We start from the raw sequence: 22,315 nt of genomic DNA, 5'->3' as shown, positions 1-22,315 counted from the left end.
TGCAGGAGTTGGGGGGGCGGCTTGGGGGTGCAGAGGGTGCAGGAGGGTCCGGGGATGCAGGGGGTGCAGGCAGGTCCAGGGATACAGGAGAGTCCAGGGGGGTGGCTCGGGGATGCAGGGGGTGCAGGACGGTCCCGGGGTTGCAGGGGTGTCCGGGGAGGCAGCTCAGGGGTGCAGGGGGTGCAGAGGTGTCGGGGGGGTGGCTCGGGGATGCAGAAGGGTCCGGGGATGAAAGAGATGCAGGGGGCGCAAGGAACGCAGGGGGCGCAGGGGGTGCAGGGGGGTCCAGGGATGCAGGGGGGTCCGGGGGTGCAGGGGATGCAGGGGATGCAAGGGGTGCAGGGGACGCAGGGAGTGGCGGGGATGCAGGGGATGCAAGGGGGCGCAGGGGATGCAGGGGGTGCAGGGGGTGTAGGGGGCGCAAGGGATGCAGGGGGCGCAGGGGATGCAGGGAATGCAGGGGGTGCAGGGGCTGCAGGGGGTGCAGGGGGGTCCAGGGATGCAGGGGGGTCCGGGGGTGCAGGGGATGCAGGGGGCGCAGGCGGGTCCAGGGATGCAGGGGGTGCAGGGGGTGCAGGGGGTGCAGGGGGGTCCAGGGATGCAGGGGGGTCCGGGGGTGCAGGGGATGCAGGGGGCGCAGGCGGGTCCAGGGATGCAGGGAGGTCCGGGGGTGCAGGGGGTGCAGGGGATGCAGGGGGCGCAGGCGGCGCAGGGGGTGCAGGGGGTGCAGGGGAGTCCGGGGGTGCAGGGGGCGCAGGGGGCGCAAGGGATGCAGGGGATGCAAGGGGGCGCAGGGGATGCAGGGGGTGCAGGCGGGTCCAGGGATGCAGGGGGGTCCGGGGGTGCAGGGGATGCAAGGGGGTGCAGGGGGTGCAGGGGATGCAGAGGGTGCAGGGGGCGCAGGGGATGCAGGGAATGCAGGGGGTGCAGGCGGGTCCAGGGATGCAGGGGGGTCCGGGGGTGCAGGGGATGCAAGGGGCGCAGGGGGCGCAGGGGATGCAGGGGGTGCAGGCGGGTCCAGGGATTCAGGAGAGTCCGGGGGTGCAGGGGATGCAGGGGGCGCAGGGGATGCAGGGGGTGCAGGGGGCGCAGGGGGCGCAGGGGATGCAGGGGGGTTCGGGGGTGCAGGGGATGCAAGCGGGTGCAGGGGGTGCAGGGGATGCAAGGGGCGCAGGGGGCGCAGGGAATGCAGGGGATGCAGGGGGTACAGGGGATGCAGGGGATGCAGGGGATGCAGGATGTTCCGCAGGTGCAGGATGCTCCGTGGGGGTGCGGGGTCGGCTCGGGGGGCGCCTCCTTTCGCATCTCCCCGTCTCCCCCGCCACCGTCCCGCCCCGGGGGTGTCCCCGTCGGGGGTCCCGCCCCCGTCCCCGCCCCTCCCCGCCCCTCCCCGCCGCCCGGTCCCGGGCTGAGCCGCCCCCGCTGACATTCGGCTGCTCGGCGGCTCGTCCAGCGGCAGCGCCCGGAGCTCCGGCCCGGAGCCGGCTGCCCCGGGCAGGGGGGGGCCGCTGCCCGGGCTGGGGGGGGGGCGCTGCCCGCCCCTCTCCCCACCGACCCTGCCCTCCAGGATGAGCCCGGAGTATTCCCTGCGCTCCCTGCTGCTCCTCATCCTCGCCACCTTCTCCGCCAACGCCAGCAACTGGCTGTGAGTAGCCGCGGGGCGAGGATAAGATGGGGGGGGACCGGGGAGGCACCCCAGCAAAGATGCTGGCGGTGCCCGGTGCGGGGCCAGGCGCCCATCCCCGTGGTTCCACGGGGATGGGCGCCTGGCCCCGCACTGGGCACCGCAGAACCCCAAATGCGCTGATCGGCTCCCCCGATCGGCCCCCAGACCCTTTTTCTCTTTTAACTGCACACACAGGGGCTGCTCATCGAGCCCCCCAACCTTTTTTCTCTTTAAAGAGCCCAGGTAGGGGCTGCTCTCCAAGCCCCTAGCCCTTTTTTCTCCTTTAACTGCCCACGCAGGGGTTGCTCACCAAGCCCCCAGCCCTTTTTCGCTTTTAGCTGCACAGGCAGGGGCTGCTCACCGACCCCTCAGCCCCTGCTTCTTTTTTAACTCCCTGGGTAGGGGCTGCTCACTGAGCCCCCAGCCCTTTTTTCTCCTTTAACTGCCCATGCAGTGGCTGCTCCCCAAGGTCCAGTCCCCTTTTTTGTCTATAAATCCTGAATCCAGGCTCGGACAGGGATCAGGACAGTGGATCAGAGCAGGGCCAAGGTGCCACACGAGGTCCGGATTCAGCAGGGCAGGCGTGCCAGCTGCAGGGATTTGGGGTGAGACACCCCCGTGCCCAGCAGGACGGGTGGTTGGGGGGCTGCTGCGCGTTGCAGAAGAACCTGGTGACATTGGGAACCTGCTGAACAAACACTGAAATCGTGTGTAAGGTAAACAGGGGTGGAAACGGTTCTGGAAAATTCGTGCGTGTTCCCCAAGGTGGTGGGGAGATGGTTGGGGTCTCTTCTAGGGAGACCCCAAACCCCAGGGTCGAGGGGACGGAGCAGGCAGCAACTTCTCAGCTAACTTTGAACGAAGGCGCCGGTTTCTCCTAATTAATCTTGTCTGGCTTGAGATGGCACTTCCCCTGCTCCCAGCGCCACTGGCTGCCGTGAGCTAATTAGTTCCCAGTGCACGCACCCAGCGGACCCGCTTTCAGGCTGGGAACGTGAGGCATCTCCATCTCACCTGCCCAGGTCTCCATCAGCCAGGGCAGGTATGTGGGGAGTCCCTGGAGCTGTCAGCGTGACAGATCCAAAGTGGCTTGTGCCTCTCCTGCCACCTGTGCCCAGGTGAGCACAATCCTAGCCACCACATGCGGAGACCTCTCTGTATCCACGCTCAGCTCCGGTCTCTCTTTGCCTTTAGTTTTGGTTTAGTGGGAGGCGGGTGGGTTCTGGAGGATGCTCCTTATGGAAAAAAAGTCAGGTCAGCGGCGTTCTCCGAGTGTCCTGCCCGTGGGAAAAGGCGCTCGGCCGCCGGTAGCTGCCGGGATGTGTTGGCACTCGGCCCTTCTCCCCTCCTCCTTCGCCAGATGGAGCGGCTTGCGTGCCACGCATCTCCGGAGAGGGGTGGGTGGATCAGAGCAGCTCTCAAGGTGGTCGCTTGAGCTGTCACGCTTCCAGTGGAAGGTATATTGGGAACTGTGGGAGTGTTGTTCCTGCAGGGAGCGTGTCCTGCTGAGAAAACCTGGTGGGATGACAGCACATCCTTGGAGAGGAGCAGCCTAGGGTGCTCTGGGATGGGCACCTCCTTGGCGAGGAGAAGCTTGGGGTGCTCTAGGATGGGCACAGCAAAGTGTCTGGCAAGGGGGGGATTTGATGAGCGAGGCCGATATGGATGCACAGAGATGAGATTCATGGTCCCTGGCACCGCGGGCAGCTGGGATGGTTATTTGGGAAGGCGACGCGGAGGGGTGGTTGGCGGCGATGGACGGGGAGGGCTGTGTGCAGCCGTCCGTGCTGGCGGAGCGAGGGGTGGGCGCGGGGGGCTTGGCCACGGGAGAGCAGAGGGCTCATTCCTGCCAACAGGGGAGGAAAAACAGACACATTTCAGTGCGCTTGAAAGGAAAGGGGGGGCCGCTATTTTTTTTTTTTTGATGTTGCAAATGTATCATGATAAAAAGGATCGTCCCACCGCACCCCGCTCGGTGGGTTTTATTCTTTGCCTTTAGGATTAAGACAATTCCCATTGTTTATCTTCTCACATCAGAAACAAAGGCTGCCGGAGGCAATAAACAGAGTTAGAAGGATCCCAGGAGTTATCAGATATTCGAGGAATGAGTGTGCCTCGTACGTCTTCCAAAGCCTCACGCGTGTGGGCTCCGGCACGCTCTGCTTTCCCCCAGCTCACGGGAGCTGAATTCTGCGCAGAGGTGTGTGCGCTGGGTGGCAGCGAAGTTTGCTTTTCCAGAAACCTGCTGGATTAGTGATTAAGCTCAGTTGTGACTTTTTTTTTTTTTTCCTTTCCCCTTAAAGCTTTTTTCGACCTGTCCGGACTCGCATTCCCCCAGCGCTGCGCAGAGACGCTGAGCTGAAGGGTTTTTTTAAGCCTGGCTTTGTGGGGAAGGGCTCGGGTTGGCCATGCAAACAGTGTCCTCTGAGCCATAGAAAAAGTCCCTCTGCCACAGCAGCCGTTGAGCTGAAAGGGACTTAGCCAAATTTTTTAATGCAATAGACCAAACTGCTTTCTCTCTGGGTAAGGTGCAAACTTCAGGTGTGTTTTCTCAGTGCCTAGGCTCTGGGAGTCACTTCTTGGCTTGCTACCTCTCCAAATCTGAAGAGATGCTCTATTCCCCCTTCTGGTGGAAGCCTCAAGGCTCTTCCTCCTGCTTTTTGAGGCTCAGAGAGCTTTAAAGCTTTTTCTCTTGCCTCTTTAAATTGTAAAATGAAATAAAGGGCTGAGGTTGGTGCCTTTTAGATCTCGCTGGGAAAGCTTCTGCTTTATCTCCGGGGTAGTCCAGGCGCATCCTTTACACAAGGGAAACTGCCAAGTCACTTTCTGAAGTGAATCCCATTTCACAGGCTCCGTTCAGCTCTTGAACCTGCACGTGCAGCGATGGGATTGAATTTGGAAGCATGTTCCAAAACCCTCCCGCTGCGGGGTTGTTTGTAGAGGGTTTCACCCAAACGAGCACCTCTCTGAAGCCGGCATGGGAGCGCCGAGCTCCGGTTTCAGTGGGATGCGGGGGGCGAGCAGTCAGTTGGTTAGTTATTCCTTTATTTATCTATTTGGGAGGGAGGGAATTCCTCCTTGAAGAGGTGAAAGTGTGCGAAGTAGGGAGTGGGTGTAAAAGCATCCTCCAACTGCTCGTGGCACTGCGGCTGCTGTGATCTGTAGCTGTTTGGGTGGTTTGAATGATAAGAATCAAATCCTTTGCCTGGAAAGTATGGGATACAGCAGGGCAGGGGTCCTCTGTGGGTGAGACCCCTGGTTATCGAGCTATCTGGGAATCGTTACAGCCTCTCTCTCTTTTCTTCAGCACAAACTGCCTCTGGAGGAGGCTCCCCGTGGATGCTGGAGAGCCTGAGATGCGGTTATGCCGCTGCAGAGCAGGGTGTGCCACCAGCAGCTTGCTCTACCCCCTATTTACAGGGGTTTAAAACTTCCATCTACACATCAGACTTGGTTTAAAGGGCCAGGAGCACAGATGGGCTTTTAAACCCTTAAAAAAATGAATTTGACCACTCTGGGAAAGCTTGAACACCTTGCAAATGTCCCAACAAGCCTGGCTAAGCAGCTAAGAAGGCTCCAGGGAGACCTTAGAGCAGCTTCCAGGACTCAAAAGGGCTCCAGAAAAGCTGTTTTCAAACCAGATTTGGTTCTTTTCAGGTGAGTCCCCCCAGCTTTGTTAGCGGGGGCAGCTCTCTTCACCCTGAGGCTGGCTTGATTGAATTTTGGATGCGATTCTATGCATTGTTGTTGCTACCTTCCTTCCCATTTTCCACCTGGCAAGGAGCTGGTCCCACGTTCTCCCAGGGATGCTGTGACTCTGCAGCAGAGCTGCTCCTGCCCAGCTCCTCTCCCTCTCTTCTATGGGTTTTGGTGTCAGGACAGCACCAAAAAGGTTCCCTGGTCACATCTGCTCTGGCGAATCGCACTGGATGTGTTTGATGGAGAATTTTCTTGCTTTGAGAGCCACTGGGTGAGTCCCTCTCCACTTTTGGGGTGCCCAGAGCATCTTCGTATTGCTGGGGGTTCCTGCCGGCTCCGTGAGGTTGGTGCACGCAGCCAGTGACACCCATTCCCTGAAGGTTTGAAGAGCTAACCCAGCAGCCGCCCTTGGAAATGTTTTTAATTGTTATTTATCCATTTATTTATAATTCCTGCCACTTTTGACAAAACCAGCTAATTTTAGCTCAGCAATGAAAACAAACTGGCTTAAAGAGCTGCATCCTGCAGAGGCAAGAGACCTCGACCGGTCTTGGCTCTGGACTTCCCACGAGCTTGGCACATCCATGAGCTCTGGTCCTGTCTGGCAAGGAGACATCAGGGCTGTGTTTGCCAGGGTGTAGGAGGGATCCGTGCTCTCTGCCCCCACAGCAGTGATGATCGTTTTTGACTTTTCCTAAAGAAGCCTCAGACGAAACTATTCCTCAATCTTTAGTAGCAAAGCCTTCTTCTAGCGGGGATGGACACGAGTGACAGAAACCCACCCCAGAGTGACAGAAACCCACCCCAGGTTCTGTAGAAGTGGATCAGGTCCAGATCTGAGCAACAGCAAGAAGCAAATGGTTTTTGCAGTGGTTTTCTGTGGCTCCGTGAGTCAGAACTGGATTTTTGCATCAAAGCAAAATGATGTTTATGTTACTCTGCTCAAAGCTGCTGTCCTTTCAGTGAATTCATCCTTGCCCGTGGAGAGAAATGCGTTAGAGAATCACAGAATGGTTTGATCACAAGGGACCTCAAAGCACATCTACTTCCAACCCCTCTGCCATGGGCTGGGACACCTCCCACTGGATCAGGGGCTCCAAGCCCCATCCAACCTGGCCTTGAACCCCTCCAGGGATGGGGCAGCCACCCCTGCTCTGGGCAACCTGGGCCAGGGCATCACAGCAAAACGTTTCTCCCTAATCTCCTCTCTTTTAGCTGAAAACCTTTCCCATCGTCCCATCCCTGATTATCTGGGCTTTCTTAAAACGATGGCACTGCTGAGCAATCCTGGGGTTTACATTTTCCAGGAAATTCTTCCCTGTTTCCTTAACAAGCCCAAGCGATGCCGGCTCTTACCGTCTTGGTGATTTGTTTCTTAAAGCTTGAAAGCCTTGTGAACCCACAAAAACCTCAATCATCCAGGGCTGCTCAAACGACAGGCTCTGGATGCCACGCGCAGGTGACCTTTGGTTGGCTCCAGCCCCAGGGTGTCTGTCTGTCTGTCCTCTGTGCCTGCGGGTGACCCCTGACAGCATCCTCCACGCTCTCCAGGAGCTGCTGCCGTGCAGCTGGGTTGGTGGTGGGCAGGATCGGGCTGGCTCAGCAGAACTGGAGCCAGTATTGTGCTTTCATGAAGTTACTTGGAAGGGACGGGGTGGGGGGAATTAATTGAGTATCTTGGCCGAGGGAGAGCAGCCTGGGGTCTTTTGCAAGTTGGGCGAGATCAAACTGATCCTGCAGGAGGCTTCTCTCACCAGGTATTTGCAAATTCTGATAGAAACTGAACACTCATCAGATTTTCTCCAACCAGCTCTAGCCTCGAGCACTGCACGAGGGAAATTCCCACAGAGCTCAGCCCCGTGGCCTGCACTTGCCTCCTCTTGCAACACAACATTGCTCTCGTGCTCAAGCCCAGGAGCAGCTTCTCTTGGGTTTGAAAGGAAGATGCAGTAGAGGATGTTTCCTATGCATCTAAAGCAGAGATCCAGAGTGGATGCTGCTCTCAGGGGCTTCCCAGCTTCCATCCTGATCTTCCCCATCATAGGGAACTGGAGCTGTTTACCCTGGAGAAGAGAAGGCTGAGGGGAGACCTCACCACTCTCCAGCTCCCAGAAAGGAGGTTGTGTTGAGGTGGGTGCTGGTCTCCTCTCCCAATTAACAAGGACGAGAGGAAAGTGCCTCAAGTTGTGCCAGGGGAGGTTGAGATTGGATATTAGGGAAAATATCCTTACTGAAAGAGTGGTGAAGCATTGAATCATAGAATCAGTCGGTTAGAAAAGACTTTGGAGATCGCTGAGTCTAACTGCACCTATCCACTACTAAACCACATCCCTGAGCGCCCCATCTACCCATCTTTTAAATGTCTTCAGGGGTGGAGGCTCAGCCACTTCCCTGGGCAGCCTCTGTCAGTGCCCGAGAACCCTTCCAGTGAAAAGGAAGCGAGCTGCCCAGGGCAGTGGGGGAGTCTCCATCCCTGGAGGGGTTAAAAAATCGTGTGGCTGTGGCACTTGTGCACGTGGTTTTGCAGGCACAGGGGAGGTGGGCTGGCAGTTGGAGTGGATGAGCTGAAAGATCTTTTCCAGCCTCACTGATTCTATAATCACAAAGTAGAGAGTTGCCTCTGGATGCTCAGGAAGCCAAGAGGCATCGCCGGCTCAGGACTGAAGAAACCAGACAGGCTCCCAGATGATGGCTTTGCCAGTCATGGTTTACACTTAGAAGGGAAGGGATGGCAGGGCATCTAATCCCAGGAGGGGAAATCTTGGTCTCTGGGAGGGACGTGTCCTGCTGCAGAGCCATCAGATGGATGAGGGCAGGGTCTCCAGCAGATCCTGGATGTGTGTGATACCTATGAGCTCGACCATCTCCTTGCCTGGACCATACCTCTCTCTGCACACATCTCTCTTTATCATAGAATCACCATGTTGGAAAAGACCCATCGGATCATCGAGTCCAACCATTCCCCTCAATCACTAAACCATGTCCCTCAGCGCCACATCCACCCGTCCCTTAAACCCCTCCACGGAAGGTGACTCAACCACATCCCTCATAGAATGGTTTGGGTTGGAAGGGACCTTAACGATCATGCGTTTCCAACCTATCCTCTATGCACTTTTGATTTTTCCATCCTAAACATGCCTTTTCTCCTTCCTCCAAGGAAACCTCTCTGCACAAGACAGTCTCAGCCTCTAGTACAACCCTGCTGATCCAGGCTGACTTTGTTTCTCCTTGAGCAGTGAGGATGTTTGCAGAGGCTGCCACTCCGAGAGGAGCAGAGCTGAAGCATCTCTGCATTTCAATCCCTGAACATCCTCTAGTGGCCTTGGCCAGGCCAGTATCGCGGGCAGGTTGGGTGTTTGCTGAGCAGGGTGAAGCTTCTGAGTCTATCCAACTTCTCAGCATCTCTGAGTGTTGGAGCAGTGACACCCCTGGCCTGGCTCCAATTTACCATCTACAAGAAAATATTCCCAAAATGAGACAATGTGACAAGTTCTCATACTTGAAACTCATTTGTTTAAATAAAAGAAACACCAGAGAGTTCTGCTTCCTCCAAGACATCTGGTACATCTTCCCAGACCTCTATTGAGAATTTGTCGATGAATCCAATTTCCACACCTTCCCCCGGCAGGGAATCCCATCCCTGCTCCTTCTGGCTCTCTCTCAGCTGCTGCAGCTCTTCCAATGTCTTCTTGTCATCCCGCTGGTTATATTCTTCCTCTTCCACCTCTATTTCTTCCTCCTGAAATAATTATCTTCATTTTTATTTTAGCAGAGCTTCCCCTCGCTCCAGTCCTTTTAAAGCTCCTTGGGTTTGAGGTTTCCTTCTTTGCCATCTTGCAGGGTGGATCAACTGCAGCTGCTTAAATTATGGGGCTTCACTCTTGATCTCTGTACTGTGGATGGAAAAAAAAAGGAAGGGCTTTCCATCAGTTTTGTGTTAAATCAGTGACTTTCATTAAAAGAGGGCTTGTTCTGTGAGCAACTTGTCTGGATTTAAAGAGAGGAACATAAATGCCATGATGAAGCAAGACAGAACTTGAACACATGGCTTGGGCAGCAGCTCACCCCTTGAAACAGTCTTTGTCCAGTCTTGGAAAAGGAAGAAAATATCATGTTTGGGTGATTTATTTTTTTTTCCCTCACAAGGAGGGCTGTTTTGAGGCTGGATGCGAGATGTAAGCCATAACCTACAGCTCTGTGCAGAAATTAGGAACTGGTACCAGGACAGAGATCCGCACCAGGAGCTTGCAGAGAGCAGGAATGGTTGGGTTTCTTCCTGTCGTGCCTGTCTTGCTGTGTGGCGGGGGAGACAAAGGCTTTGCCTGAGCTTTCTGCCACCCCAGTCCAGGAAAATGAAGTTTGGATCAAGGTCCTCGTTAAGGACCAGGCGCAGTGCTGGAGGGAGGTTTCCATGGTGACCGTGGGATGCTGCAGGTGGGTTTGGTACCTTGCTTGGGCTCTCCAGCCCCGAGAAACACTGTGCGTCACAGGGTAGAAGCATCTTTGAGTGCTGGTGGGAGCACAGCACATTTCTTGGCTCTTATGACACCCTTCAGCTATCCCAGAGAGGAGAAAAGAGGTGAGATGCTCCTGCCCAGTGCCTCTGAATGTGTTGTGGAGAGATGCCATGTGAAAGCCTCAAAGTTGAGGTCCTTCAGTAAGCATCCTCCTTACATCCTTGACTCAACCTCTGGATCCTTTATGGACCAGGAACCAGGATGGGAGCCTCCTCCCCAACAGAAAAAAATGGCTTTTTTGAAAGCAGGGATGGTACTTACGGGATGTAGAGACTGAAACAAGCCGAGAACCTGATGGGGCCACAGGACTTTAGGGACAGTTGCCTCTATCCCCAGGGATAGGCAGCCACACGTGGGCTGAGGAGGGATGATGGCACGCAGAGGACTTGTCATAGGGAAGAGAGGCCAGAGCACCGTTCTGGATAACTTCATCTTATTTGCCTGCCTTGCAAAACAAATTACCAGACCTGTTCTTGGAGAGCTGTACCTATTTTTGAAGCATCCTCAGCCTTCGTTTCATCATCCCAAACAGCATTAAATGCTTGTTGGGGAGGCATCTTATCAGGCGCATCTACTTGGAAAGGCTTGAAAGGCTCTTGTCACGCTTCTCTCCGTGTGCGCTTGGAATTTATAGCTCCCCATTGCCTGGAGAATCGCACCGAGCTGGGAAATGTGTTAGAAAAGGAGACGGTGCCCCCATCCTCAGCAGCTCTGGTATTCGCGGGGCGGCTACACCTGCAGCTCAGCTCTCTCCTGCCAAGGTGCTGCAGGCTGGCTGGGAAACCACTCACTAGAAAGACTGATTCTGCTTTGCAAGAGCTGGTTCCTCAGTATCCTAAAAGATGCCTAAGTAGCAGGAGGTCAGCTGGGAGATGCGGAGGAGTGACTGTCACACCAGGACACTTATTGCATGGTGTGGGGGCCAGCAGAAAGGTGACAGCTCTGGATTTAGCAGGAGTTCCAAGCAACTGGTCCTCTGCAAACAGGGCTGTGCCCTTGCAGGAGCAGAAAGCCCTGGGTGAAGATGCTTAGCTGTTAGAAAGGCTAGAAAAGAACTTGGCTTTGGAAGCACGGCAGCCTGCCACTTCCCGCTGTCCAAGAGGCATTGCATCAAGTGATCTCCCTGCACAAGGAAAGCTGAATGCTGTTGACAGTGAGCCATGCAGACTCCCCACGGACGCTGCAAGCCAAGACGCCTTTCTCACTGTCTCCCACAGCCCCCCCCCCGGTTGTCAGCGTGAAACCAAGCTGGTGAATAATTCTGCTGATGCACAGAAGAGAAAATCCCATTCTCTCCTCCTGGGGCAGCCTGGCAGGGCTAATGGGAGGACGAGGCTGTGACGACTTGATTTTGTGGCTGGAGTCAGCAGATCTGGCTCCCGGGACACATGGGAACAGGCAGGGAGCAGGAGCCACTTTTGCACAGTCACTTCTCGGAGTCGAGCAGGGCTTCAAAGGAAAAATCCTCAGCAGGATGTCGCAACTTGGGAGGAGGAGGAAAAAAAACAAGCAAACAAAAAAAAAAAACCCACAAGGTCTGTAGGGCTGGGAAATGCAGAGTCAAGGGATGAGGTTTTCAGAAAGCCTTTGCTCGGCGCTCACAGCTCTTGGTGAGGATGAGGTAGCAGCATGAGCTGACGCTGGCGATTCCCGAGGATGTTAAAGCAACCTGCGGTCAGTGGGTGCAAGCGTGAGTCTAGTGCAGGGGATCTTCCTGCTCTGCAGCAGGAGGGGGTTCCAGGAGTAGCAGTGGCACTGGAAGCAGAGCCAGCAGCCACGGGAAGGAGGGAGCGTGCAAGCAGAGGCACAGATTGAGGACCTGGGATTGTCTAACAGCTTCTCCGAGCGGTGCATGTCCATCTTAAAACCCTTCTGAGATCCAGAGGCTGAGATGGGAAGAGAGACCTGGCAAATGGGGAAGCACATCTGTGTACAGCGGGTTGGGTTACTGGGATGTGCAGGATGGACCATCCCATGTGCTTGGTCAGGAGATGTGAAGAGCTTGTGGGGTGCTTCCCCCAAAAGAGGCAGCTCCCCTTTCCCCCTCACGCTGCCGCTCAAGAGCAGCTCTGTAACTCTTCCTGCTGGGAATGGGGTGATGGAAAGCAGAGCACCTGGTCACCTCCACGCAGGGCCAGTCTGTTCCAGGCCAGCAAAGCCCTCGTTGCCACCACATTCATGAGTTTCACAAGCCGGGTTGGTGGAGGACATGCCCAGCGCGTGTGGCTTTGCCCACGACAACCTCCTGGCTCTGTCCTCCCCTGCCTAAATCCCAAGTGCCAGGAAGCCTGGCAGCTCCAAGCGGCCACCCCTGCCTGCTGGGGGCCAAGGGAGCTAAAAGCAGGCTCCAGGAGGGAAGTGGTTGGGAGGGTGATGTTTGCTGGTGACGAGCAGCCACGCCGTGGGAGCCGTGTGGCAGCTGGAGCTGGCAGCCGAGCACCCGTCCTGCTTGTTTTGGCTGACTTGAGAGACCTCTGGCTTTTCCTAGTAGCACTTGGATGTGCGGGTACTCAGGAGACCTGACCGGGTACATTCAGACAATGCTGAAAATATCTTCCTTGCAGGCAATAGAGGCAAAGGGGAGCCAGCAGCTGGGCTCCCTGTGAGACATGGGGCTGGGCTGCAGAAAGATGCTTGTTTTGTTTGGGCTTGCTCTCCGCCAGCTCAAAACGCATCGTGTGGAGCCACCACAGAAGCTGAAGGTGACCCCAGATGGGCACCAGGTCTCTGCTATGGAAGGGGTGAGAAGCTTGGTCTCCTTGGTGGGTGTCCCAGCTGAACATGGGTTTGTGCTCCTCCATCCCTTTCTCCTAACCCGCTGTGCTGGTTGTCGCGGCAGGTACCTGGCGAAGCTGTCTTCGGTAGGGAGCATCTCCGAGGAGGAGACCTGTGAGAAGCTGAAGGGCTTGATCCAGCGCCAGGTGCAGATGTGCAAGAGGAACCTAGAGGTGATGGACTCGGTGCGGCGCGGAGCCCAGCTGGCCATCGAGGAATGCCAGTACCAGTTCCGCAACCGCCGCTGGAACTGCTCCACTCTGGACACCCTGCCCGTCTTCGGCAAGGTGGTAACGCAAGGTGAGCCAGGAGGATGTGTGCCTGGGGTGCTGCTCGGGGTGGGGAGCGGCTACGACAGCAGGCAGGGGGGCTGCAGGCAGGTTTTGCTTGCTTGACCCCAAGGAAGCGGCTGGGAAAAGCTGGGACCAGCCCAGTACTGGCTCTTGGGGCTGTTGGGACTTCCCTGGGCATCTCTGTACTCGGCACTGGTGAGACCGCTCCTCGAATCCTGGGGTCAGTTCTGGGCCCCTCACCACAAGAAGGATGTTGAGGCTCTGGAGCGAGTCCAGAGAAGAGCAACGAAGCTGGTGAGGGGGCTGGAGAACAAGAGGAGCGGCTGAGAGAGCTGGGGGTGTTTAGCCTGGAGAAGAGGAGGCTGAGGGGAGACCTCATTGCTCTCTCCAACTGCCTGAAAGGAGCTTGTGGAGCGGAGGGAGCTGGGCTCTTCTCCCAAGGGACAGGGGACAGGACGAGAGGGAATGGCCTCAAGCTCCACCAGGGGAGGTTCAGGCTGGACATTAGGAAAAAATTTTTCGTGGAAAAGGTCATTGGTCCCTGTCAGAGGCTGCCCAGGGAGGGGGTTGAGTCCCCTTCCCTGGAGGGGTTTAAGGGACGGGTGGACGAGGCACTGAGGGACATGGTTTAGTGATTGATGGGAACGGTTGGACTCGATGATCATAGAATCATAGGATAACCAGGTTGGAAGAGACCCACCGGATCATCGAGTCCAACCATTCCAACCTGGTGATTCTATGATTCTATGATCTCGGCAGGGTCCTTCTGACTGGACTGGGTTCAGCACATCCAGCCCCTTGCAGTTCCTCGGCTTCTGGGTGCTTCCTCCCCCAAACCTTTTTCTCCGTCACACAGAAGCACCAGCCCAGGGCATCCAGAGGCTTGAACCTTTTATGTTAAGTTTGAGCAGGACCCTGCAGTCACCCTGTGGTCCAATATCTGCTGTGCCAAGGCCAGGAGCTTTGCTTTGCAAAGCCACAGGCGCAGCAGGGTGCTGGATTTATTCCGCCTCTTCTCTAGTAGCACCAAAGTGGTTTCCACTGCCAAAGTGGCGCACAGCTCTTGAGCAGAGCCATCTGCAGACGAGACCTTGGGAGGGCAGCCCTCTGCCGCCCGATGCGAGTAAAACACACGGCAGCGGGAGCCTCTAAGAAGAGCATCATCGCCCACCACCACCCAGCTGCCAGCGCAGGGGTTGGAGGGGCTTATGGCCAGGGCAGACGCCAACCCTTCTGATCCCAGTAGCACGTGGGCATCGTGGAGGCACAGGGTGATCAAACCAAGCAAGGAGGCAGAGCATCAGGGTGAGGAGAGAGAGGAGAAAGCCCTTGTGCGACCCCAGGAGACCACCGAAGCATCCCTTGCTTCCACTGCCATCTCCCATGCGCTGTCTTGCTACCCATCCCAGGACCAAGTCCTCCCCCCCTGGGCTCCTTGTTTGACTTTCCTCCTCTCAACACAGGGGTGAAGATCTCTTCTTGTGAAGGTTCAGGGACTGGAAATACCAGAAATACCAGAAACTAAAAGTCTTCTCTTTTTAGGCAGCCACAGTACAAACCGACCAACACGATCCTACTATTAACCTCGATTAACTTGGAGGCGGTTCAGTCCCCGCGCTGGCTGGGGCCACATTACAGCTGGGCCACCAAAGTAGCTGCCCTCTGTCCGACCGGCGAGCCGGGGCTGGATCTGCTCGCGAGCCATCACCCCTCTCTACCCCTAGCATGGGAACACCCCAAATGCCAACCCTCCTTGCTTGGAGACCGAGGGGATGTGTCCTCAGCCGGCCTCGGAGGACGGTGCCGATTTGGGTGTTGCAAGAGCTGATCCCTGGCCGCACCACCCTGTGTGTTTACACCCAGGGATGTCTCCTGCCTTCCCAAACAAGCTCTTCCCAAGCGTGTGGCACCTCAAATGCGAGAGCTGGGAAGGGGCTGCACCCTGGGGACCAACATAGTTTTGCGAGGCACTTTGGGAGCAGAAGGTTGCAGGGTAGTCTGGGAAGTGCTGGGACCTACAAGACTTTGTGTGTGAGGATCTACAGCTGTGGGGGATGTTCCTGGGTGTGGAAAGCAACCATATGTTTTGGATGCAGGAGGGATTTCATGGCAGAAGTGCCCTGAAAGCACCAGGCAAGTCTCTCCATATAAATCTGGAGAGCTCTTCCCACCCTGGCAATGCAGCCTTTGCAGCTCCCTCGCTGCCAGGTTATAATTTCCCATCAAATTCATATTTTTAACCTTGTGGGGCAGTTCCCAGCTCCTTCACCGCAAGACAGGGCTCTCGCTTCTGCAAACAACCTCTCAGTGCAGTCTCAGCTGAGGCGGATCCAGGTTAGGCACAAAGCAAACCGTGTGCCTGGGAGCAGGGAGCGTGTGTTCTGCACGGAGCACCCCGGCTTGGCAGGAAGCGAAGAGCTTGGTTTGATGGCTCGGTAGAGCATGTTCTACCAAAAGCTAAAATTCAGACCAGCTTTTCAAGGGGGTCTGTGTGCAACACCAGAGCTAGGAGGGAAGAGGAGCAGAGGCACCAACACCAGTACGTGGAGCCCTGCATCCAGTTCTGGCAGGACATGGAGCTGTTGGAGCGAGTCCAGAGGAGGCCACGGAGATGATCCAAGGGCTGAAGCACCTCGTGTAGGAGGACAGGCTGAGAGATTGGGGTTGTTCAGCCTGGAGAAGAGAAGGCTGCAGGGAGACCTTAGAGCAGCTTCCAGTGCTGAAAGGGGCTCCAGGAAAGCTGAGGAGGGGCTCTTGATTGGGAGTACAGGGATAGGATGAGGGGAATGGTTTTCAGCAGAAAGAGGGGAGATTGAGCTGAGATCTTGGGGAGAAACGTCTTGCTGTGAGGGAGGGGAGGCCCTGGCCCAGGTTGCCCAGCACAGTAGTGGCTGCCCCATCCCTGGAGGGGTTCAAGGCCAGGTTGGATGGGGCTTGGAGCCCCTGATCCAGTGGGAGTTTGTTTAGCCTGGAAAAGAGAAGGCTGAGGGGAGACCTCATTGCTCTCTACAGCTACCTGAAAGGAGATTGTGGAGAGGAGGGAGCTGGGCTCTTCTCCCAAGGGACAGGGGACAGGACGAGAGGGAATGGCCTCAAGCTCCACCAGGGGAGGGTCAGGCTGAACATTAGGAAAAAATTTTTCCCGGAAAGGGTCCTTGGGCACTGGCAGAGGCTGCCCAGGGAGGGGGTTGAGTCACCTTCCCTGGAGGGGTTTAAGGAACGGGTGGATGAGGTGCTGAGGGACATGGTTTAGTGATTGATGGGAATGGCTGGACTCGATGATCTGGTGGGTCTTTTCCAACCTGGTGATTCTGTGATTCTATGAGATGTCCTTGCCCGAGTCAGGGGGTTAGGACTGGATGGGCTTCAAGGTCCCTTCCAACCCAAACCATTCCATGATTCTACGAACCACTTCACAAGAGCATTTGGCCACCTGGCTGCACACCCTCCAGCAAGCCCTTTCTCCTGCCTCCGACTTGCTGCCACGTTTCCCACCACCGTTTGTGCTGTTGCAGGGACACGGGAGGCAGCGTTCGTCTATGCCATCTCTTCGGCAGGGGTGGCCTTCGCCGTGACCCGAGCCTGCAGCAGCGGCGAGCTGGACAAGTGTGGATGCGACCGCACGGTGCAGGGGGGCAGCCCGCAGGGTGAGCATCCTGAGGGGTGTGGGGCCTCCAGAGAGGAGGGAAAATTCTTTTCAAAACCCCTACAACTCCTTGAATCCTGGGTTCAGTTCTGGGCCCCTCACCACAAGAAGGATGTTGAGGCTCTGGAGCGAGTCCAGAGAAGAGCAACGAAGCTGGTGAGGGGGCTGGAGAACAAGAGGAGCGTCTGAGAGAGCTGGGGGTGTTTATCCTGGAGAAGAGGAGGCTGAGGGGAGACCTCATTGCTCTCTCCAACTCCCTGAAAGGAGGTTGTGGAGAGGAGGGAGCTGGGCTCTTCTCCCAAGTGACAGGGGACAGGACGAGAGGGAATGGCCTCAAGCTCCACCAGGGGACGTTCAGGCTGGACATCAGGAACAAATTATTCACAGAAAGGGTCATTGGTCCCTGTCAGAGGCTGCCCAGGGAGGGGGTTGAGTCCCCTTCCCTGGAGGGGTTTAAGGGACGGGTGGACGAGGCGCTGAGGGACATGGTTTAGTGATTGATGGGAATGGTTGGACTCGATGATCCGGTGGGTCTCTTCCAACCTGGTGATTCTATGATTCTATGATTCTATGATCTCTCCCAGGGCCACACACCCCGGCTCCCCCAGTGCCCTGGGCAGCCCAGCCTCGTGGGTAGCAAGACAGAAGGGGTCGCAGATCAGCAAGAGAAGGTCTGGAGAGGACAAGGAAGGTGGCCTGGCTCTCATCCATCTCATCCATGCTCTCTGTCTTAGGCTTTCAGTGGTCGGGCTGCTCCGATAACATCGCCTACGGCGTGGCCTTCTCACAATCCTTCGTCGACGTCCGCGAAAGGAGCAAAGGGGCTTCTTCCAACAGAGCATTGATGAACCTCCACAACAACGAGGCAGGGAGGAAGGTAATGGTGAGGGGGAAACTGAGGCAGCCAGTGTGGCTCTGCAGCATCCCAACTGGGCTCTGCCGCGATCGCTCGAGCCTTTTTGGCTTCATTTAATCCCTACATCAACACTGCTTTCTCCCCAACCATTCCAGACCCTCTCTGCTGCTCCCTTCATGCTTTATTCATCCCAAGCTCATATTCCTGTCTCGTTTCTTGCGTCTGTTCCTCCAGGCGATCCTGAACAACATGCGGGTGGAGTGCAAGTGCCACGGCGTGTCAGGCTCGTGCGAGTTCAAGACATGCTGGAAAGCCATGCCCCCCTTCCGCAAAGTGGGGAACGTCCTCAAGGAGAAATTCGACGGCGCCACGGAGGTGGAGCAGAGCGAGATCGGATCCACCAAAGTGCTGGTGCCCAAAAACTCCCAGTTCAAGCCACACACGGACGAGGACCTCGTGTACCTGGACTCCAGTCCTGACTTCTGTGACCACGACCTCAAGAATGGGGTGCTGGGCACCAGCGGCCGGCAGTGCAACAAGACCTCCAAGGCCATCGACGGCTGCGAGCTGATGTGCTGCGGCCGGGGCTTTCATACGGACGAGGTGGAGGTTGTGGAAAGGTGCAGTTGCAAATTCCACTGGTGCTGCTCCGTCAAGTGCAAACCCTGCCATCGGGTGGTGGAAATCCACACGTGCCGGTGATGCAGCAGCGGAGAGCATCCATCCGTCCCCCCTCTCTAACTGACCCTGCTTCTCCCTTTGCCCACGGCCAGGACTGAGGAAGTAACCCAGACGCTGCAGGGAGAGCACAGAGACAGAGCCCCAGAGGAAAGCAGATTTTAAAGAAAAGAAAATATTTAAAGTTTCAAAAAAAAAAAAAAATCGATCGTTGTTGGCTTTTTTTGCTTTGTTTACTTTATTTCACGCTGAGCCTCGGGGTCCTGTGCCAGCGGGGACGTGTCTGGCTGGGGACCTGCGCGATGCCTGCTCTCATCGGATGAGCTCCTGCTGGCTCCGGAGCGTTGCACACAGGAGGTGTTTAAGCCGAGGCGTGTGTTAGGCGCTCAGTAGCTTCTGCCACAGTTATTTTTGTTTAAGGCATGCGCTGAGCATCCCAGCACGCTGCTTGCCTTGGCTGAGCCTCAGGAGGGGATGGAGCGCAGCCAGAGCGCGCAGCCAGGTGCCCTGCGGAGTATGGCAGATGGTGACGGGATGGCCGTGACCCCAGGGTTCAGTTCAATGCAGGGAGACCCCAGCCAAGGGTGCTCAGGACATGAAGAGCTCACGGATCACTCTTGCATCCCCTTTTTGTGGGATGCCTAGCGGCCTCCTGGGCGCTGGATGGATTTTGGAGCAGCTCCAGTGGCCACTCTGATTTACAGAAGCTCCTCAGCAGCTGCCCTGGGCTGCTGGAGGACACAATGTTCCCACCACGCTCCCCTTCTCCTTGCAAGCCCCCTTTCCTCCTCAATTCTCCAGCATTTTTTTTCAGCTGGACACTATGAAGAGGGTCCAGCGAGGCCACAGTACCTGCAATCCAATGCCTCTAAAGCGAGCTGGCGGGAGGAAATCTCATGGAATTTATTTTCCTCTGTCCCATAACTACATCCCACCACCAAGTCTCTTCTTCTTCCACGTGCTGGTTCCTCATGTCCACTGTGGGCTCTGGGCTCAATCCCCATCCCATCAGCTGCTGAGAAAAACATAATGATAAAGTGGAGGAGTCGCTTAGGGTTGGGGAGAGATGGTGGTGGGGGAAAAAGCAATGCTCCTGCTCTGCTGTTTCCCTTGGGTAGCAGGAGAGGGGGGCTGAGCCTGAGGGATGCTGCCGTGCGCACCCCAAAACCCTGGAATTTAATGCAGCAGGGCCCCAGCTGCCCTGTCTCCCACCCCGCAGGGTGTCCTGGAGCGATGCCACGAGGATAACGCGCTGTCCTACCCGCTCCGGCTTCCCCTCTGCCGGCGCTGGGGTTAGAGCAGAGTCCTCGCTGCCGGGCTGCGGGACGAAATATTTGGAGAACTAATAAGCAGAGGGGCACTGCGAGGGGAGGTGGAAAGGGAACCGGTTCCTCTCTCCCTCACCCACTTGTCTGCGAGTCGAGAAGCGAAAGAGGGGCAGAGAAAAACCTCAAAGTGGCACCTTGAGCCAACAGGACCATCTGCCTGCAGCGAGGAGTCGGCGTGGGGTGGCTTTGTGAGCCCTCTGGGGCAAACTGGGAGCTCCCTGCGTGGTTTAGAGGCATCACCCCTGGGCTGGGGGGTGTCTTTGCAAACCTGCGCTCGTGTTTTTCTTCTTTGCTTCGTCTTGAGAGGGGAAAGGTTGGGGGGAGGCACAGACATACATTAAATCCTGTCTGCGCTGTGGCAGTGATGGGCTGGGGGAGAGCCTGTGGTGGCTGGAAGGTCTCCAGACACCGTCCGGCTGGAAAGCTGCTGAAAATCAACACGAAGCTGCACAGGGTGAGGGAGGTTTGCACCGAGGCAGCACCCCAAGTCTGCCCTGGATGTCCTTCTCCTCCTGCCTACCTGACCCCAGCTCCAAAAACCCCTCAGCAAAGGGTGTCGGGTGGTGGGGGGACTGACACCAGGGGAGACCCTGAGGTGCAGCCCATGGGAGTTGATCCATTTCAATGGAAACCAGAGATTTGAGGGCTGGAGCGCCTCCCATACGAGGACAAGCTGAGAGAGTTGAGGTTGTTCAGCCTGGAGAAGAGAAGGCTGCAGGGAGACCTTAGAGCAGCTTCCAGTATGGAAAGGGGCTCCAGGAGAGCTGGGGAGGGGCTCGTGATCAGGGGGTGCAGGGAAAGGATAAGACAGAATGGTTTTTCAGCTGGAAGGTAGGAGATTGAGATGAGATCTTGGGAAGAAATGTTTTGCTGTGAGGGTGGGGAGGCCCTGGCCCAGGTTGCCCAGAGCAGGGGTGGCTGCCCCATCCCTGGAGGTGTTCCAGGCCAGGTTGGATGGGGCTTGGAGCCCCTGATCCAGTGGGAGGTGTCTCTTCCCATGGGATGGGAGTGGAACTGGTTGAGCTTTGAGGTCCCTTCCAACCCAAACCATTCCATGATTCTATGATCTCCCCCCCGGAGCAGGCATCGCAGCTCTCAGTGGCTCGGTTGGCTGAGCATGTGGTTTTAAAGCCTCAGGAGAGGAACTGAGCTTTGCCCCTACCAGTTCCATCTCTTTCACCCCTCAAAGGCTGCAAGTTCCCAAATACCTTAAAGACTGACCCACCCCTCCCCAGCTCACGCAGAGGAGGTCACAGACCTCAGGCCACTGGCCAAGCTTTCTGCCTGTTGTCCATCTAGGACGAGGGCCAAAGCTGAACAAGACAATCCAGATCAGTGGGGAGATAATCTCTGTGCAAGGGAGTTTTTTGAAGCTGTGATGAAAGCTGAGCCCTATAAATGTCACCCAGAGATACCGTGGCTCTGCAGCGCTCCGGCTCTTCTCACCGCTGGAAATTTCAGCACCAGAGTGAGGAAAATGCCTTTTTTTCCTATGTATTTTGTTAAAAAAATGAAGTTTTGCTGAATGAGGCGTGGGATTTGCTTCTCCCAGTAATCAGACTCCACCAGGCACATGCTGCAAACACCCAACCATTGCTGGTCTCCTCCTGAGAGACCTGAGCTGGTGGGAGAGGTGCCCAGGTGGTGCCTTTTAACAGTATAAAGGACACACTGAGGTGTCCTTGTCCCTTCTCCTGTCTCTTCTCGGAAGATGCTGATGTTCGGACCACAGGCTTCATCCCTGCTTTCCCATCAGTGGAAGGAGAGCTTGCTCGCTAATCTTCTGCCTTAACCGCTTGACCCACTGCTGGCTTAAGAGGTCACTTTTCTTTGATTTTAGTAAGTCTGAGACTTCCTCCTGTCGAGAGGGCATCGATATTTATCTGCTTAGAACCGTTGTTGCAGAAATTGGATGGTGGGATGGGAGAAAAAGAGCCCTGAGCCTCAAAAAAAAAACCTTCCTTCAAAGCAGCTCCTCTCTTGCCCTGGTGGATCCCACCCCACAAGCCTCCCAGTGCCATCCCTTCCCCTCCCATCTCCAGCTTCAGCCCTGGTGAGGGATGGTCTCCATTCCCCCTAGTCCTCCCAGCGCTGTGCTGAAATGAAGACGTGAACCCTTGTGCTGAAACAAGGTGCAGGGAGACACCAGTTCCTCTGCAGTTCTACTCAGAGAAGACATTCACGTTCCCCTCCTCCTCCAGTGCATCCCACCGCTCAGCCTGTCCTCTACAATCCCTAAGTATCTGAGAACATCTTGCTAAGCCCATCCCCACCATCACAACCCTCCACATGCTCCCCTCCATGCCAGCCCCACAATCTTGGCTCTCAGTGCTCCTGCTTGGCCCCCTTGACATCCTCTTCCCGGTGAGGTCATCCCTCCTCTAAGACTCCCAAGCCAATGTCTCCACCCGGCCTCTCCCACTCATAAACCTTCCTGGATGTCCCACTGCCAACTCAAGATCATCGTGGTAAAACCAGGACATCCTCTCCAAGTCCTCCCCACTCTGCTGCAGCAGAGGGGCAACCACTCCCTGGGCTCCCAACTTCACCACCATCTTCCGCACCTTCTTTTTTTTCAACTTTTCTCCTGCACCTTCTTTTTTTCCACCTTTTCTCCTGGAAAACCCACTCTACGTATCGTGTACCTTCAGCCTCATCTCATGGAAAACTCACTCCGTGTGTCACACACCTTCAACCACATCTACTCCATGCTCTGGGCTCCATGTTTGCACCTCTCCACCCTCCGAGCTGAGCACAGCGCCTGGGCAGAGCTGATATTTCTCTCCAGCTGTTTTGGCCACATCACCCTCATGCCCTTTCTTGGCCACGAACACTTCCATCACTCCCAACTATCTCA

General features: G+C 56.2%; 1 protein-coding gene across 2 annotated transcripts; it reads left to right on the top strand.

The window, feature by feature from the left end:
- The first annotated feature begins 1,536 nt into the window (after nucleotides 1-1,536).
- Nucleotides 1,537-18,349, top strand: WNT4 (Wnt family member 4). 2 transcript variants are annotated; one of them, XM_069874961.1, is made up of 5 exons: nucleotides 1,537-1,645; nucleotides 12,722-12,957; nucleotides 16,466-16,597; nucleotides 17,331-17,473; nucleotides 17,687-18,349. In XM_069874961.1, the coding sequence occupies exons 1-5, from the start codon at nucleotides 1,569-1,571 to the stop codon at nucleotides 18,152-18,154; spliced, it is 1,056 nt and encodes a 351-aa protein (XP_069731062.1). In that variant the 5' UTR covers nucleotides 1,537-1,568; the 3' UTR covers nucleotides 18,155-18,349. The 2 variants fall into 2 exon arrangements, with proteins under 2 accessions (XP_069731062.1, XP_069731063.1); XM_069874962.1 differs by lacking the exon at nucleotides 1,537-1,645 and adding an exon at nucleotides 11,541-11,556 and having other exon boundaries at nucleotides 17,687-18,345.
- Nucleotides 18,350-22,315: the final 3,966 nt, after the last annotated feature.

Source organism: Phaenicophaeus curvirostris, chromosome 22, assembly GCF_032191515.1.
Source record: "Phaenicophaeus curvirostris isolate KB17595 chromosome 22, BPBGC_Pcur_1.0, whole genome shotgun sequence".
Taxonomy (NCBI): Eukaryota; Metazoa; Chordata; class Aves; order Cuculiformes; family Cuculidae; genus Phaenicophaeus; species Phaenicophaeus curvirostris.
The sequence above is the reverse complement of the archived record's forward strand: the minus strand, read 5'-3'. Positions and strand labels throughout refer to the sequence as shown.